The 17099-nt window shown below is 44.5% G+C and overlaps 1 protein-coding gene across 3 annotated transcripts in view; it reads right to left on the bottom strand.

Annotated features, from left to right (window-relative positions):
* LOC144128048 (bridge-like lipid transfer protein family member 3A) overlaps positions 1–15350 on the bottom strand; it is a 70531-nt gene extending 55181 nt beyond the window's left edge. For 2 of the 3 annotated variants that reach the window (XR_013313670.1, XM_077661092.1), the window contains exons 1-2: positions 14869–15325; positions 6954–7116 (exon numbers count right to left, since the gene is read on the bottom strand). Coding sequence is in view for 2 of the 3 variants with exons in the window: in XM_077661092.1 (XP_077517218.1) it covers positions 6954–7116; positions 14869–14912 (207 nt within the window). In the remaining variant the exon portion in view is untranslated. Of the gene's footprint in view, positions 1–6953; positions 7117–14868 lie in introns of all 3 variants that reach the window. The other variant, XM_077661093.1, reaches the window with a different exon arrangement.
* Positions 15351–17099: the final 1749 nt, after the last annotated feature.

Genomic DNA, 17099 nt, shown 5'->3' with positions numbered 1-17099 from the left:
ATTTTGTTTGCTCTTTTGCTTAGATTTATAGCACTCGACTTCAACTTGTGCTTGCACAGGTGTGTTTCTGTGGATATATGAAAGAAGCTTGCGGCAAAGCTCAATGGAAGAGAAAATCAAAGCTGACGTAAGGGGATATGGTAGGGTAAACTCCCCCCAAAAATCGAATTTTAAATTTTGGCACAGAAAAATCTACTGCACTATGAGGAAAAAAACCTGCGGAAGCGCGTCCTCGAGTGCCCGCTCAAAGCAGTTCAAATGTCGTGCCAAAGTGTGCCGCGCGCCCTGGCGTTTAAAAATGTCGTGTGGAGTTTGGAGGCCGGTTTGTTTATTGTTGTCTTTCGCGTTATTCTTCGTTATGTTGCCGTTTTTTATTTGCTTGTGTGTGTGTGTGTGTGTGTGTGTGTGTATGTGACAAGTAAATAATGTGCGCTAAAAGATAATATAGTGTTGAAAATTTTTACTTTTATAGCAGTTGTGCCGCTAGTGCTGCTCTTGTAGCATGTTTCATCGTTGTTATTGTTTCCATAATTACGGTCGTGATCGCTTCTGTTCGAGTCTCAAACGTAGTACTTGCCCGGAAGATTGCACGATCGCAAATGGAGGGTGGCAAATGGAGCATAAAGAGAAGATTCAAAAATAACTGCTTCACTAGCAAGAAGGGCAGTGAGAAACCGGCACGATGAAGTGCAAGCTTCACGAAACCTGGTGAGAGGATCGGTGGTGAATCCTTTGATGTAGACGGCTCAAGTACAACTGGCTACCGTCTAATCGACCTCGCTGTTCTCCGCAGCTTCTTGCAAGATATTGCTTTAAATAAATAGTGCAACAAGGGAGGAATAATTCTGGAAGGAGCTATTGACAGGTGAGGCGGTTTGGCATCCTCTATAAATGTCACCTACAGCGAGAGCGATGCTTTAAATGCGCTCGAGACATCCAGGCGTACTGCTGGACATCTTTGAAGTAAATCAAAAGTTCATTTATGCACTTCGAACTTGCGGAAAAAGGGGTGGCATCTGGTCGCATCATGTGTGCATCATGTGTGTTTTGTAATATTGCCCTCGACAGAATGGAAAAAGAGTGTGTTGACAGGACAGTATTCTCACTCTGCCGAGAGCAAGGAAGACAACGGATAAAAAGGAACACTAAGAAGGGTATTAGAGACACCTGCAAGAAAGTCAGCAGTATGCGAATATAAAACTTAATTTTTCTCAAATTGCGTTTTTTATGAATTCCTCACATACAATGTACCTTTTCCCAGAAAGTGTTCATCCGATTCCAGTGACACTTTGCACACATTTACTACATCCAGTTGTAAATATTATGAACACAAAAAATGCTACTGATGGTATGAATGAAAACACTGGCAAAAATTACACTGAAAGACACCCCGCTGTGGCTCTGTGTATGCAATAATATTATTTTTTGCAGCACGAACTTCAAAAAGAATATGATATATCTTTAGTTCAGATTTAACTTATGGGTATTTAGAATAACATTGCCTAATATCATCACATTCCTCTTTGTGGCTGCAGAGAAAAGGTACATTGATTTGATTTGATTTGATTTATGGGTGTTTAACGTCCCAAAGCGACTCAGGCTATGAGGGACGCTTTAGTGAAGGGCTCCGGAAATTTCGACCACCTGGGGTCATTTAACATGCACTGACATCGCACAGTACACGGGCCTCTAGAATTTCGCCTCCATCGAAATTCGACTGCTGCAGTCGAGATCGAACCCGCGTCTTTCGGGCCAGCAGCCGAGTGCCATAACCACTCAGCCACCGCGGAAAAGGTGCATTGAACAATTAAACACACCTGAAATTTTGGGCGTGAGCCACAGGAAAATCTAGACATAAACGAAGTGTCTCATTCCATACCCAGGGGCATCTTTTGCGAACACATACAATTTCCTGCTAATATCTGCACTCGTTTCCAGAATATTACTTTAAAACTAATATGTACCATTTACCCTACCATACCTCCTTAACATAATACATTTTTTTACCTGCTATAACACAAAACAAAGGGTCTAATCCGCCTTCTTCATTTTCCTGTGTTGCCACCTCGCGTACAACGCTGGAAGCTCACTGGTAGGGTACTGCGTGCCCAACCCGGCCGGACTGAGTGCCGCTCCGGAGCACGTTTTGTTGGAATCTGTCGACGATGGCATGTCCTGGGCAGCACCTGGTACCTGGAGGATTTCTAGGATTGACTGATGGCTGGGTGCGAAGTCCGAGGCAGGCTGCAGTGCCCATCGAAGAGCAAATTCTTCAGTATCTCCGATCATCCGGCATGCGATGCGAACACCAGCTGAGCAAGGGCCGCCGCTTCAGAGATGAAGGCTACATTCGGAACATAATGTTCAATGAAATATCCTCGATCAGTGAGGTTGGCGTTTTCCGCTGTATATGCCTGCCATTCATGAAAGGCACGCCGTAGTACAGAAAACGACTGGGGACAACAGTTTTCACAAGCAATCGTTGGGCTCAAGCGCTGCCGAATAGCTACACGAGCTATAAAAGCACAAGCGTACTCGCAACAAAGCAGCTCTGCTAGCATTTCACTGTATTTTCCCACAGCACACCGCTGCATAGGTTAAACAAGCATGCGCGTCCATAAAGACGAGCGCGAGAGGTGCACATTGATCCATTCCGGTGATACCACGCAGAGCTCTTCATCATGGATATGATGCGAACACACGCATAACGCACCTTCTTCTGCCTCTTAATACATGGCACATACCCACACGGGGGGATTGGCCAGGGTGTAGTGGCATAAACAAGAAAATTTCCATAGGAGACTATGACAAAATTTTAGCACCATGTGTGAATGCTCAAGTAGCTTCTTTTTCATTGCCCGCTCCATCGCGCGTTGAAAGCGGCTCACAGCACTTGCCCATTTGGCCTTCTTGCTTGAGAAAGCAAAAAGTGTCGAAATGAAGTCTGGGTGCCACGGTGACATTCGAGGCCTTCCTGCCCTTGAATAAAACACTTCGTGATAGACTGCACACGCATTTAAACACAGCACCTCGTCCGTACCTGTCACAAAGTGATTCCCGCACAGTCTTGACGTGCTTGACGCTGCCAAAGGGCGGCCACGATCGTCGAGCCGGCGAACTGCTTTTATCCACGCTTCGCGTCGAGGGCTGTCCCGGGAAGCGCTCGGAAAGCGAAAAACTCCGAGTTTGCTTCCCTTTAAATATTGGACATTGCAGCCGTATGCAACATATTTCGTAGGTATCGCCAAATGTGTCGCGCTGAACGCCCGACGGCTGCAGCAACGCACCCCGCGTAGGAAGCTGGTTTGTTTACACTTCCACGGCCGGTCTTGAGTGGGGCGCGCGACCCTTCCAATATGTTTCGCGACACCGCCGCCAGGGGATGGGCGCATGAGCAGTCGCGTCGTGAAAAAGGCGGATTACATGCCAGCTACAAGGATGGTCATCTCAAAAAGGAGTGCAGCTTGGAAATGGGATAAACCAAAAGCACAAGTAAGGTCTAAAATTACTCCACGAAGCCACTGTGTTGTCTGCCTGTCTGTGACACCATGGGAGCCCAGCACGGGCAAAACAGCTACGAGGTCTGAACTGTTACAGATGAATTTGATTATAATGAAGCTGGATGAAGCAAATTATTCCCTGTATTGGATGCATGCAAATGCACGAATCATACTGAACTGAACAGAGAATTCATCAAGCCCTCAAAGTGTGCAACTAGATTCGAGACCTGACTGCTTTCGTCCCTCCTTCATACACAATACGTACCGAATGAGAGGAAGAATTGCAAGCACCCACATTCCAAACAACTGCTCAGGCAAAGATTATTTTCCAGGCCTTTCTTAACAAGCCTCAACTGTGGTCTCTGCACACTACATGCCTGGACTTGCTCTCTCATCGAACACAAGTTGCATGATTTTGGCCAAGCGAAGAGGCTAAAGAATGTGACGTGCATATTAGAAAAGTACGCATAACTCACTACACTGAACGCCAGAGTATCTGGGAAAACGTTACTACCCTTTACTAACACTCTTGAATAACGTTTGTTTCCTGAATAATTTTTGAAGCAATTGTGAACTGTCTTGACAAATGGTAAAGCCTGTCCTTTCCACCGAGAAGTGCAGGAGTTCGCTGCAGGTTCTTCGTGTATTTGACTCATTTCTCAGCTGTGCTGCCTTCCACTCAGCTCAAACAGCAGAAAGCCCTTGCACAGACTGTTAGTGAAAGTTTGTTCTAGAAGGATTTAATTATATTCATTACTGAATACACTGCACAAATCGTACAGTATGTGTCATACATAGAAAGAACACAAGAAATGGTTAAGCTAACTCTTAATGTGGAGAAAAGCTGTTCTCGTTGTGAAGCAGGAATGTGGCTTCAGGATCCTCTTTTTGGGCTCTCTGCGGCATTTTCTGCTCTGCGGTGAAACCTAAGTCAACCTAGTTAAGAGGCGGTTTAACCGTCTCTTGTGCTCTAAGTATGACACATACTGTACACTCATTTACATGCTGCGGTTTTATTCTGTTTCCATATGTTACAGCATAATTTCAGAGCTCCAACAGTAAACAGTAAGCGTCATTACAACACACAGGTTAAATGCAAATCCAGCCAGAAGACATCTTGGCAATACACTTGTTTGGAAAGCTGGTAGGTGTGCGATGAAAAGCGCAAAATTAAGACGAGGAAGAGAGATCAGATGACAGGAGATCACCACCAACTATTTTATTTAGAAACACGCACATGACTATGTAGATCCCTGCCCATACATAGAACTGCAGGTGCCAGAGAATTATATAAAGATAACTTCATGTCGTTTCATGAAAACCTGCCAAAGATTTTCTGAATTGGACTGACGTACATATCACTCTTGCAGTGAAGCCCTTTCCAGTTCAGGCGATAAACCCCAAGCAGTTCTTAAGCTGCACACCCCAACTCTCCCTGTATATTCTTACCCTTTCAAAAACCTTACATTCATGTTTATGCTACAGTGTACAGGTGCACACATGTATTCATCCCTATGTATAAAGAGTTCAAACTCCTTTGTCCTGCCAACCACACATCTACAAGTCTAGCTCGAAATCTGGAGTCCTGAAAGGAGAGGAATTTCATAACCAATACCTACTAGGCATCAACCACAAGATCAAGTGTCTTGCAACGGGACAAAAACTTGCTGAAAGTGAGGGAGTGCCGAGCTTAGTTTGCATGAAGAAAAAAAGGAAACTGAAGGCGTATGATACCGTTCAAATACATTTCTAAAAAAGATCATACAAAAGCCTATGCATGAACGGTATAATCTATGGTTTCCTACTGGCCTGCAACAGTTCAGCCTTCATTTCTTGAGAGAAATTACAAGTGTGCCCATCATACTAGAGACTAGATATTTGCAGATCCGAGGCTTTAGAACCTCATTTAGCCTTGTTCACCTGAACATTGCTTTGATCACCTGAAGTGGCAAAAAAAGGATGACAAATGGTTCTGCAGGGAACTGGACACTAACAGACTGATTATGTGCATCAATGTTATTTTTGTTAGCTTGTATGATCAGCAACAAAAGTTTACAGGATGAGGGTGTGGAGAAAATAATTTATTTCAGCAAAGTCACGCAAGCCAACTGCTCGACACAAGTGCAAATATGAGAGCATGTGCACACAACGTTCAGTGACATCAAGACAGAGGTACAATAAATTTCTTATCGGGTACACTTACCTCGTAAATGTTTGTTGCTGCCTGTACATACTGCAAACCAGAGCTTTGGCTCAAGCAGTAGGGGCATACTCTGCATTTTTTCTGATTATTTATTTACTCAAATTACTACATATCACTGCGACAGACACTGCTGTAGACTCACATAGGCATATAAAATGAGCGCCTGAATTTCAACAAGATCATGGTCACAACAAAAACGAAAAAAAAAACAATGAAATAGCCATGATGAAAGTAATTAGTATACTAATTAGAACGTGTTATTATTTCCAACAGCATATTCTTCGCTCACTTTATTATGCATTCATTCATAGCCACCTCAATTACTGTTTATCATCGTGGGGTAACACGTACTATACCCATCTTTCTTCTTTGTGTCATCTTCAAAACCAATCTGTTAGAATAATGACATTCAGCTCATACACCGCATCCAGTGCTCCCCTCTACCGCCGGCTCAATATCTTACCTCTCCTTTGTTCACTCCAACTGAAACTAGGTTTATTAATTTATCGCGCTCGTCACAATAGCACTACTCTCCCTATATTTACAGGTTCCTGTTTGTGTAACGTTAATAATACTAGATTCGCTGAACAACATAATCTTTTGCTTCCGAATGTCAAAACTAATTATGGCAAACAGTCCGCTTTATTTTCAGCAATCACTGTCTGGAACTCGCTACCCGCAACCATCAAATCATTCCGCACCGAAGCACAATTCCATAAAAACTTGAAAAACTATGTACTGCATAATTGCCTTCAATTGCCACGCCAGTGAAACCTGTTAGTATTGTGTACGACTTCTATTGCCTGAGTGCTTGTTCTATGTTCTCTTTTTGTGTTTGCAAAATATGTTTTTAAAATTTAGCATGACTAAACTGTTATTTCAGATCTTACTTTTCATTGCACCTGTGTTCCGCTATGTAATTGCTATCTGCGATATATTTATCCTACTTCAAATATGCAATTAATTACAGGAGGTCCCACTGACAGTTTCCACTTTGGGACCTCCTTCTGTAATAATCAATTTATGTACATCTTACCTATGCATCTTTTTCAATAAACTTTCAAACTTTCAAACTGAAAAAAAAAAACAAAACAAAGTACACATAACTATAAGTTTATGTATATAAGAGGAGAGCTTCAAACCCAAATGAAATGCAAAAACATGGCAGAAGCATACAGGTGCATACTGAGCACAATCATCACAGCTATCGTAGCTCGTGGCAAGATGATAAAAAAACAGGAAGCACTCACCTTGAGGGTGAGATAGTTGCAGACAGCCCGAGTCAAGCAGAGCCAAGTGGGGAGCTCGAGGAGCTCTGTGAGCACCTGCTCATCCAGCTCCAAGTGCCGCAGCTCGCAGTGGCCTCGCAGTGTGCTCAACTGGATCTTGTCGAGAGACAGATTCTTGGTAAACCTGAAAAAAAGGACACATCAGATATGTCACCTACAGGTCTCACAGCATCAATGCAAGTGGCGCTAAATATGTTCATATTTTCAACACATCCTGAGAAACGTACATTTCAGGCTGCTGCTCGTGGGTGGCACCAACTATGAAGCTCCTTTCAAAGAACCCAAAGCAAAATGGAAGCTAGGCATGTTGAAGTCACTAAAAAGTGAGCTAGACAGCAGAGATAAATTCTTACAAGCTGGCACGAGACAGATGTTGCTTTTGTAGTAGTGCACAAGCAAACAAGCAAAAGAACCATATTGCACATGTGAAGGAGGAAGCGACAACATGTGCGAAATAGCAACTGCACCGTAAGAAACTAGGGCAACAGTAATGAGAGCAGCCAGGGCACCCAGCGCATCACCAGCTATGACAGCTGTTGAACATGAGCCAATTGCTGCAGCAACCCTTGCAATCAACGTTACAATTCCAGACTGCGACCAAAATGTCGGTGCAATGTTGTTGACTCACTAATCCACACTTTGCAGTGCACGCTGATGTTACGCTACCTAATAAATGGATCGGTGTACAGTTTTTCAATCACTGCCCTTTGCACTACACATTGATTCTGATATCAAATTCGCAATGGCTTCCCTCTATTGCACACCTTCTCAAAAGGTGCCTTCCCGGCTGCTACACTCCGACGCTTGGACTCGCGTCCCCTTGCAGAAACGAAGATTCTGGGGCCTTGGACAAAACCTTCATCACAACGGACCACGGTGAAGGTGCTCCTGAAGTTCTTAAAGGTCTTGGGGTTGAGTTCCCGATTATAAACTTTAACCCTTTGACACGCTATGTACACAATTGTGTACAAAGCAAACCTGCAGCTTTTCTTGAGAGTGATTGCACATAGTGGTGATTTCTTTATTTTGGATGAATTTTGCATCTTTCATGTGGTAAATAGGGCGGTTTTTTATGCTATAATAGGGAATGCCATGAATAAAATTTTGCGAAACAGTGAGCATGGTAGCACGTCATCCGCCATTTTCGTGAAGACATATTTTTCCACCAATAGTGACATCATTTTTTTTTTTGCAATTTCAAGCATAACGTGCACTTTAGAAATAGAAGTTATTGCCATGATCCTTCGGGTGTTTACTTGATAGGTCACAGAATTTCGATGTCACTATCTTCATCAATTATGACACTTTGTATGAAATTTTGCACATCCCTGCAGAAATAGAAGTTATTGCCATGATCCTTCGGGTGTTTACTTGATAGGTCACAGAATTTCGATGTCACTATCTTCATCAATTATGACACTTTGTATGAAATTTTGCACATCCCTGCAGTAAAATAACTACTAGTATTTGGCGCTGGAAAACTAACAAATGGTTTTTTTAATGCCTGAATATACTATTTAGGCAGGAAAATGTTTGTTTTCAATGAAACAAAAAATGAAAGGGTTAAGCTTTAAGTGTGCGCCCTCTGTTCTCTTGTCTTAGTGATCAATGGACACGTAAAAAACTCATTTTGTTGCTGCTTATTCCTTTTTTTCTTCCCTTGTTCCCCTCCCCACATGTAGGGCGGCCTACAGGGCACAGCCTGGTTAACTTCTCTGCCTTTCCGTCCTTCTGTTTCTCTCTTTCTCTCTATCTCAGAAGCATGTGTGTGCAAACACATAAATAACGGAGAAAATGTCAGCAGAGTGAAAGCTGCCACCATTGGGCCGCCAAATATTACAGTGAGATGAAACCAGTGGAATGTGCCTCTTCTTCCTAAACAGAGCTATGCACAGAATGCCTCACAAATTCCTCACAAGTGCTCAACTGTTTCATTAACTGCAGTGCAAGATATTAATGCGAAAGCATTAAATGGCTATGTCCCGAGTTTTGTGTCAGCAAAACTTTCTCCGCACGATTATGTCATCTTGGAAAGGTAAACGTGTAAAAGTTAGATTGTGTTAGATAGTGTGTGACGAGATCTTGAAGTGGGAAACATTTGGTTGATGAATTGCAATTATTTAATTAATTACACTTCAACGACACAATAGCCACGGATATCGACATAGCACCCGGATGTCAAAACAGCCACGGACGTCAACATAGCACCTAGACGTGAAAAGTAAAACAAATAATGTACAAAATAAACAAATAAATACAAACCAGACAAATAAAAATGAAATAAAAAACAGACAGCATACTGGCGTCGTGGAAAAGCCCGCATTCTAGAAAGTTCCATGCTTTCGCATTCCTCCATGTCAGCAGACTTGAGTGCCCTCAGAATTTTTGTTAAATGAGATATGCCGAGTTTCTGAGCGGAGATGTTTAGTCAGACTGCAACAAATGCCCCTCATAATGTGACAAAAATTTAGCTTTACAGGGCTGTGAAAGACCATATAAATGAGATAAGCTTCCATGGGATTTGAATACTGCACCAGTCCCCCAACATGCAATGCTAACAAGCTGTTTGAGCCAGTCACGACATTCGCAGTGCTGGACCAAACTGGTGGAAAATGCTTTCAGTGGTTCGTCAGATGTAGCTTCAGTTTTCCAAAACACATTTTATCAGATGAACGACTGAGCCCAATCTTCGGTGGAAGCAGGAAGCATTAAAACTTATTTCAAGCAATCTTCTCTTGAAGGCCTGAATATTGCTGATGTATAAGGAAGCAAATAAAATAAAATCTGATCCATCTTTTCATTCATTTAAAGTAGTAAAGGTGCCATTCTTAATTGTAAAAGCATACTGTGAATATACAAAAATACTTCAGGTGCTTATTTAAAAGGCGTTTTGGTTTTCCATTCTAGATCTGATGCTCACTAGCTAGTGATGTGAGGTCTACTACGGACTGATGGGCTGGTCTGTACGAGAGGCTGTCTGAACAAAAACGCAAAATAACTTGATCCTGTGTGCCATTTTGCCCTGCTCTTCAGAATACGGGCTGAACAGTATGGGTGTGAAGGTAATGGCCTCGTGATGTGACTCAAGAGACCACTGAAAACAGTGATATTTCACTGCATGCTGCCTTCAGAGCTTCCAAGGCTTTGCTGTTTCTTTTATGGTTCTAAAGTGCTGCCTGCAAGTGAAAATGCTGTGAGCCCACAGGAAATATGGCAGGAGCAGATGGCAGCTAATCGACAGCCATCTGTAATGCAGCTGTATATCACACTAGCCGCCGCGGTGGCTGAGTGGTTACTGCGCTCGGCTGCTGACCCGAAAGACGCGGGCTCAATCCCCACCGCGGAGGTCAAATTTCGATGGAGGCGATATTCTAGAGGCCCGTGTACTGTGCGATGTCAGTGCACGTTAAAGAACCCCAGGTGGTCGAAATTTCCGGAGCCCTCCACTACGGCGTCCCACACAGCCTTCATGTTACCAATGTGCACATGCACTTTTATGTCTTTGCATCCAAGGTTCAATGCCACGTCACCAGCACCTAAGCAGATATGGTCTTGTCTGGCGTAGCTGTATCTTTGTTGCCTATGTCATCATCATAGGATGTCTCACTACACAGCAAAGAATACATGCTGGTATCGGAGTTGTTTTCTTCAAGAAAGACTTCAGTTTTCTCATCCATCAGAAATTTACAGAACATTTGAGCATCCATGCTGCAACATAGCAGTTTCCCGCTCAAAAGAGTCCCTTTCCCATCACTTAATGAAAACAATCAGACCTGCATTTATTTTAAATGCAGTTGACTTTATTCCAATGGATGAAAGCAGTTAGACAAATAAATGCACCTTGCACACCCAGAAAAAGTGAGTTGTTTTTGCATGGACATTCCAGGGTAGAATCATCAGGAGTGCATGTTACTCCATTTTTATAACATGCCCACGCAACTAAGAATGGCATCTGGTCAATGCCATTTTTTTGCTCTATTTAAGACACACTGTGCTATGCTAAATTCTCTGATAAGCTGCACAGCTTTCATGGCTTTCTATTGACATAACGCAACAAAAACCCTGGTTAATGTGGACTCCACCAAAGTAGTACCGGTGGTTAGTTGATAAAGTATACAATCTTTAAGAGTAACTGGCTGGATTCCAAGAGAAGGCAATCATAGCCGGCGGCAGTAGAAACTTAGGTGGGCGGATGAGATTGAGAAGTCGGCGGAGATAAGGTGGCCGCAGCTGGCACAGGACATGGTTAATTGCAGAGATATGGGGGAGGTCTTTGCCCTGCAGTGGGTGTGGCCAGGCTGCTGTTGCTGATGATTCAGAGGTGCGTCACACAAAAGGAACAGTGGACAAGAGAAAGTACAACCCATGTTCCTCATCCATCATTTCCCTCGTGCTGTGCCCTCTTAAAGGGAATCATTCCACTCGTGCGCATTGGCTAGCATGAACAATGGTAGTGGCATATCAACAATAATCTCATGCTGGTTATTAGGCGGTTTATGGGAAACTGAGGACAAATTGAAGCTGGCATGTGTCAACAGGTTACTGCATTCCAATGAGAGAGAGGTTCTGTTCACTGAAGACGGAGCTTTTATGTGAGAGAAAAAGTCGAAAATTGAAATACAGCTGTTGCCACCACAGGCCGCTGTTGCAAGCGAATTGCGACATGCCGAGGCAGCTTCTGGGGTGCAGATCTCTGAGGCTAGGTTACACCTTCATTCACTACCAAACAGTGATCACGGAGCCCTTTCGGGCCTTGACATTAAAAGAGTCGAGTGGCAGGAAAATTTTAAAGCCTAATTTTCTGCCAGACAAGCATCAAGATAGCCAGAATGAGCAGCAGAATCGATTTTTTTTCCGCAAACAATAGAACTGAATGGAGCTCTCCTCAGTGTCCCTTCAAGTAAATCAACAATTTTATTTGTCATGAAAGGCAACTGCAATCTTTCCCAAACATTGCATGCGTACCTATCTCTTCTATATGATGATACTGCAATGGCTTCACCATGACTGAACGGTCAACTCTGAGGGCTGCGTGGGATTCCTTAAAGCACCTTCTTGGAATGCTAAGGCATTTCCTTGAGAGCTCCTAGCTCATTATGCTCGCACCATTAAAAGCTTATTAACACTCCCTATATGATTGTCAGCAGGGGACAATTTCTGTTAAAATCACCTTTCAATAATGTAAGCTAATATACAGTGCACCTCTTTTAGGACAAACTCTGCTAAGCCAATTGATATGATCATTTCAACAATTCAGAAAACTGTTTAGTTCCTAACAGATGCAATCTGAAAACAATCTGGTCAGCGCAAACCATTAATTTGTGCACACTAAGTCTTCTTGTGCAAACCATCTTGCATTAAAGAGCACTAAATAGCCGACCGGTTGATGTCATTGTGTTGTACTACGCAAGGTAAGACAATGTAACAATGAGACTAACCATCTAAACAGCAAAGAACATGACTGCGCTAGTTTGTGCAAGTGGAGATTCAATTTTTGCCTTACAAGATAAGATGCGAGCCACTGGTGACCTTACATGTGACATGAAAATGGATGCACTCTGCTTTTTAAACACAACAGCAGTTTTTTTTAAGTGCATTATGGTTGTGAGCAGTCCTTAGCAAACCGGCAGATGCATGTTATCTGACGAGAAAGCCATCAACTGCTGCAGAGAACCTCAACAACTGAACAGCCGACTGAAGGTGCTCTGTGGGTTTTCTGAAAAATATTTCTCCTTCCAAATACTCAGTGCAGGCACCTTGTTAACTCCCTCTGGTGTAAGTCATTAATGGCTTACTAATAGAGACTGTTATGTCTTACACAGTGTGAAATTCTGGATGTTCCTGTTAAGTTAGACATTCACAGCCCTGTCATATCAATCCTAAATGGATTTTAGAGTACTTGGAATTTCTGTAACACTTCTAGAGTAGTCAAAGATATTAGACATTAGCTTGACTACTCTTCTTGACCCCAGCACTAAGGACAAGTAATTCTTCAGATGGAGGTATCCTAAACTAAAAATAACATTATCTTGAATTTATGCATGCACTTTTCCAATGCTAACGCATGCCTAAGCACAAAATTTTCCAATAATGAAGCGAATCAGACAACCATATTAAACCCGCCTGATGGACACAATGTTCTCCCAGAAGATTTACCAAAATCTGCGAGATGCATTCTTCATGCAGGATAATAATAGGAAAAGTTTTTATTTTGAACAACACAGAGTGTTCAATACTTGACTATCCTTTGTGCGAATAAACATGGCAATTATAATGCCTGCAGGTGTAAATCAATGGCGGCTTGATCTACTCCTAAAGAGCACGATGGTCTCTGTTCTGCCCAACACTTGCAAAGCCCCACCAGCTTAATCCGCAAGAACACAAGCATGCATTAAACCAATGGCAAGCATTATAGAAGAAATGGCACAAGTGTTGTAGTGAAACTCAACCCAAAATGCACTGAGATGTTCCAGTGAGCACATCAATGGTATAAAATTTTTAATTTCTTATGCAACGCCAACAGATGACTAGAGACTAGAAACAAAAAGGCACATAGATGTTCCATGTCATACAGACACACCCAAGGGCTCAAGTGCTCTTCCAAATGTGCACTATGAAGTTAACCTCCATTAAGAAAGCCAAAGTGCACTTGCCAGATTTTGCCCGGCAGGAATGCCAACAAGACAGTAAATAGACAGTGGAAGATGGAAAACTGTTTACATGTGCTAAGTGAGCATGAAAGCTGCAAAGGCAGCACCTAGCACACATACTTGTCATTTCTCATGGGCACTACTGAAAGACAGCAAATGACATATATGGCAGGAATATACTCCCTAGCAATCATGTATATGAGAAATGCCAATAAGCTTGCATGGTGGCAACATGAGGCCAGTGTTCGAAAGGCGAGATCGCCTGGTTGGCCATCGCAGGGAAAGCCATAGAATTATACCAGAACTACGAAGCAAAGTCGGCGGACTCAGCCTCCCGCCGGAAGAGATACTACAAAAAGGATTTCAACACAACGGAAACAGTGCTACAGGCGCAGGAAAGAACTTCTGCCAATTGGACAGCATATATCGTTTATTGATTATTTTTTTTAGGAGCTTCCGCCTAAGTGATGACCCATTTTCCGCAAACCCTTTGACGCACGTACCCGCGCTTATAGGATGACGTGCCCTTCAACTGCTGCTGGACAGAATACAGAATGCATAATGCGAGGCTGCAAGATCGCGCTCTGGGATGGGCGCTGAAAATGTGCGCCGACGTCGCTTAAGAGATGCGCGACAGCGGCGTCGATTCATCTCTGAAGGAACAATGTGTCTTGCGCCCCAGACTACAACACGCGTAGCAGCTGGCCCCGTTATAGTTGCTCGGGAGAAACAATAGACAACAGCGTTGCGGACTCGGTAGCTGGAGGTAGCAACTTCTGCGTGCCACCGCGTGGGCGTGAGGCCAAAACCGTCAGCTTATAATTCCGCGCGTCTCGTACGCATCCCGACGGCGCAAAATATAGCTCGAAAAACAGTTCGCAGCAAGCAAGGCCAGCGCGACTGCGTATTAGCATCGAATTTCCTGCCTATTCATCCGCACCTGCAAATGTTTGGCATGGGATGCGTTTCCCACACATACGGCAGCGTCAGCAACAAACGGGTCCGTTACGAAACACGCCAGCAACGGCACCAAAAGCGCTCGCTCGCAGGCGTGATACAGATCCAGTTGTGTGACGCGCGGCACACATCCGCGACAAGCGGAGCGAGACTGAACACATCAGTCGCACTTTCGCACGGAAGCACTCCCGCGGCACACGGGCAAGCACTGCACTCAGCTGTGAGAGACGTCGGAATGAACAGGCGCGATCACGCAGCGTTGTACTCACTTGGAGAGGTGCTTGAGAATTTGATTCTTTATGATGGACACCATCGTCGTGGCAGTGGAGATAAATAAACGCCCCGGAGAATTTTTTTTCCCTCGTTTTCTCACGACTCCAGTCCGCGGTATATACAGCAGCAGCAGCAGCAAGGTCGCCGCGGACCCACGGCGCCTTTCATAGCTGCCGACGGCAGCGCAGGGCGAGCGACGACGAAGCACCGGTCACCCCGGCTGTCCCGTCGGTTTCGCCCACGGGCGCAACGGGCGCGGATGGCATCGCTGGTCCGGTTCACGCCCGAGTGGGCCGGGCGCACAGCTGATGGTGCCGACGGCGGGGTCAGTGAGCTCTGACGAGACCGCTGCCGCGACGATGGGCCAGCCCGGGCAACGACACAGCGCCCGGAGATTTTCGACGAGCGGCACTTCGCAGCGCCATGGCTGTCAGACTCGCTGGTGCGCGCTGCAACCGCTAGAACGATCACCACAGCTGTTTGCCTCTCGCTTCGGCATGGATGGATGCAGTTCGCGATTGAAGTTCGAAGAAATAGGGACACGGTGTGGACAGCAAACGAAAACGTTTCATTTTTGCGGAAGCTGCACCTAAAAAGCGATATTTCCGCTACCTGTGATATGTTTTAAAAATTCTGAACCGCTTATCATTCATTGCATACATTTACAGTGGTTTAGCTGAAAACCACGAGATGGCGCCAGAGTGTCTAACAAAATAGGAAGAAAGACCTTTGGAGCGTAACGCGCATGGAGCTTTTATTTCCCGCCATTGTAACGCGTACGAAGAGTACGAACCGGCTATGTCCCTAGTCCCTAGTATTCTAGGGACCATAGAACCGGCGTAGCGCACAAAACGGCTCGTATGCTCCCGGCGAGGTTTACGTGTCCACCGAGCACTGAGACAGTTACTGCGCCGTCTCCTTTCCTCAAAAACCACTAATTTGAATCGTTCTTCCAAGGCAGCGGTTGCGCACCTTTGTTCTACGGCGTTAGTGCTGCTGTGTGGCGATATGTTCTAAATAATTAGGGCAGCATTTACGAACGGAATTTTTACAAATATTACCACGAAACGGCCGTCTTTGATACTGATTTAAATTCGCTCAGCATATTTCGGTATTGCTTATTTATTTCTGAGAACTTGTATTCACCCCTCTTGAAATAATCTTACAAAGATCTGCATGCACGTATTCGTTTTACAGGGATGTGCAATTAGGCCCATGTAAACATATAGGTAATTAGGTATATACACCTTTTGTCAAAAGTAGATCCCGACAGTTTGCTCCTTTGTGCTCCTGTGCCATGATGTGCGGCTGTCGCTCTCACGTTTCTAAATGTAAGGACTAGCGGTGGCTCAGTGGTTAGGGCGCTCGACTACTGAGCCGGAGTTCCCGGGTTCGAACCCGACCGCGGCGGCTGCGTTTTTATGGAGGAAAAACGCTAAGGCGCCCGTGTGCTGTGCGATGTCAGTGCACGTTAAAGATACCCAGGTGGTCGAAATTAATCCGGAGCCCCTCCACTACGGCACCTCTTTCTTCTTTCACTCCCTCCTTTATCCCTTCCCTTACGGCGCGGTTCAGGTGTCCAACGATATATGAGACAGATACTGAGCCATTTCCTTTCCCCCCAAAAACCAATTATTATTATTATTAAGGACTAGCACGGGCCCTACAACTGCCCCACTACGTGGGTTAGAAGCAAACATTTGACAAAGGCTGTACATTTGATCATGATGCAAGTGGAAGTGTTTGCAGGTCTAATTGATCCATTCTGACATGAGTATAAAGCAGCACGAATGAAGGTGTCCTGTGCAGGCGTCCACGCAGCTTTGGATGCGAGTATCCTTCCTAGTCAGGCGAGGTCCGCTGGCATGCATGAGAAGGCAACATGTATAATTTGAAACCAGAACATTAACTCTCTTGACGACAGCAATTATTGCTGTATTCAATTAACAAAACGTCACAGGTGAACCTGTTCAGTTATAAAACGCAAAATGCCGTCGTCGGAATATGTACCCACAGCGGTGGCTCAGTGGTTAGGGCGCTCAGCTACTGAGCCGGAGTTCCGGATTCGAACCCGACGGCGGCTGCCGCGTTTTCTTGGAAGTGGAACGCAAAAGCTAGGTGCCCGTGTACTGTGCAATAGAGAGTTTTAGTTTCACGTACGTAGAGGGTTCACGTACGCAAATGTGAGAAGTCTACGTAGCGTGCACGCAGGTGGTTTGAAACCCTT

Source organism: Amblyomma americanum, chromosome 4 (genome assembly GCF_052857255.1).
Source record: "Amblyomma americanum isolate KBUSLIRL-KWMA chromosome 4, ASM5285725v1, whole genome shotgun sequence".
Taxonomy (NCBI): domain Eukaryota; kingdom Metazoa; phylum Arthropoda; class Arachnida; order Ixodida; family Ixodidae; genus Amblyomma; species Amblyomma americanum.
This window is presented reverse-complemented; position numbering and strand designations above follow the sequence as displayed.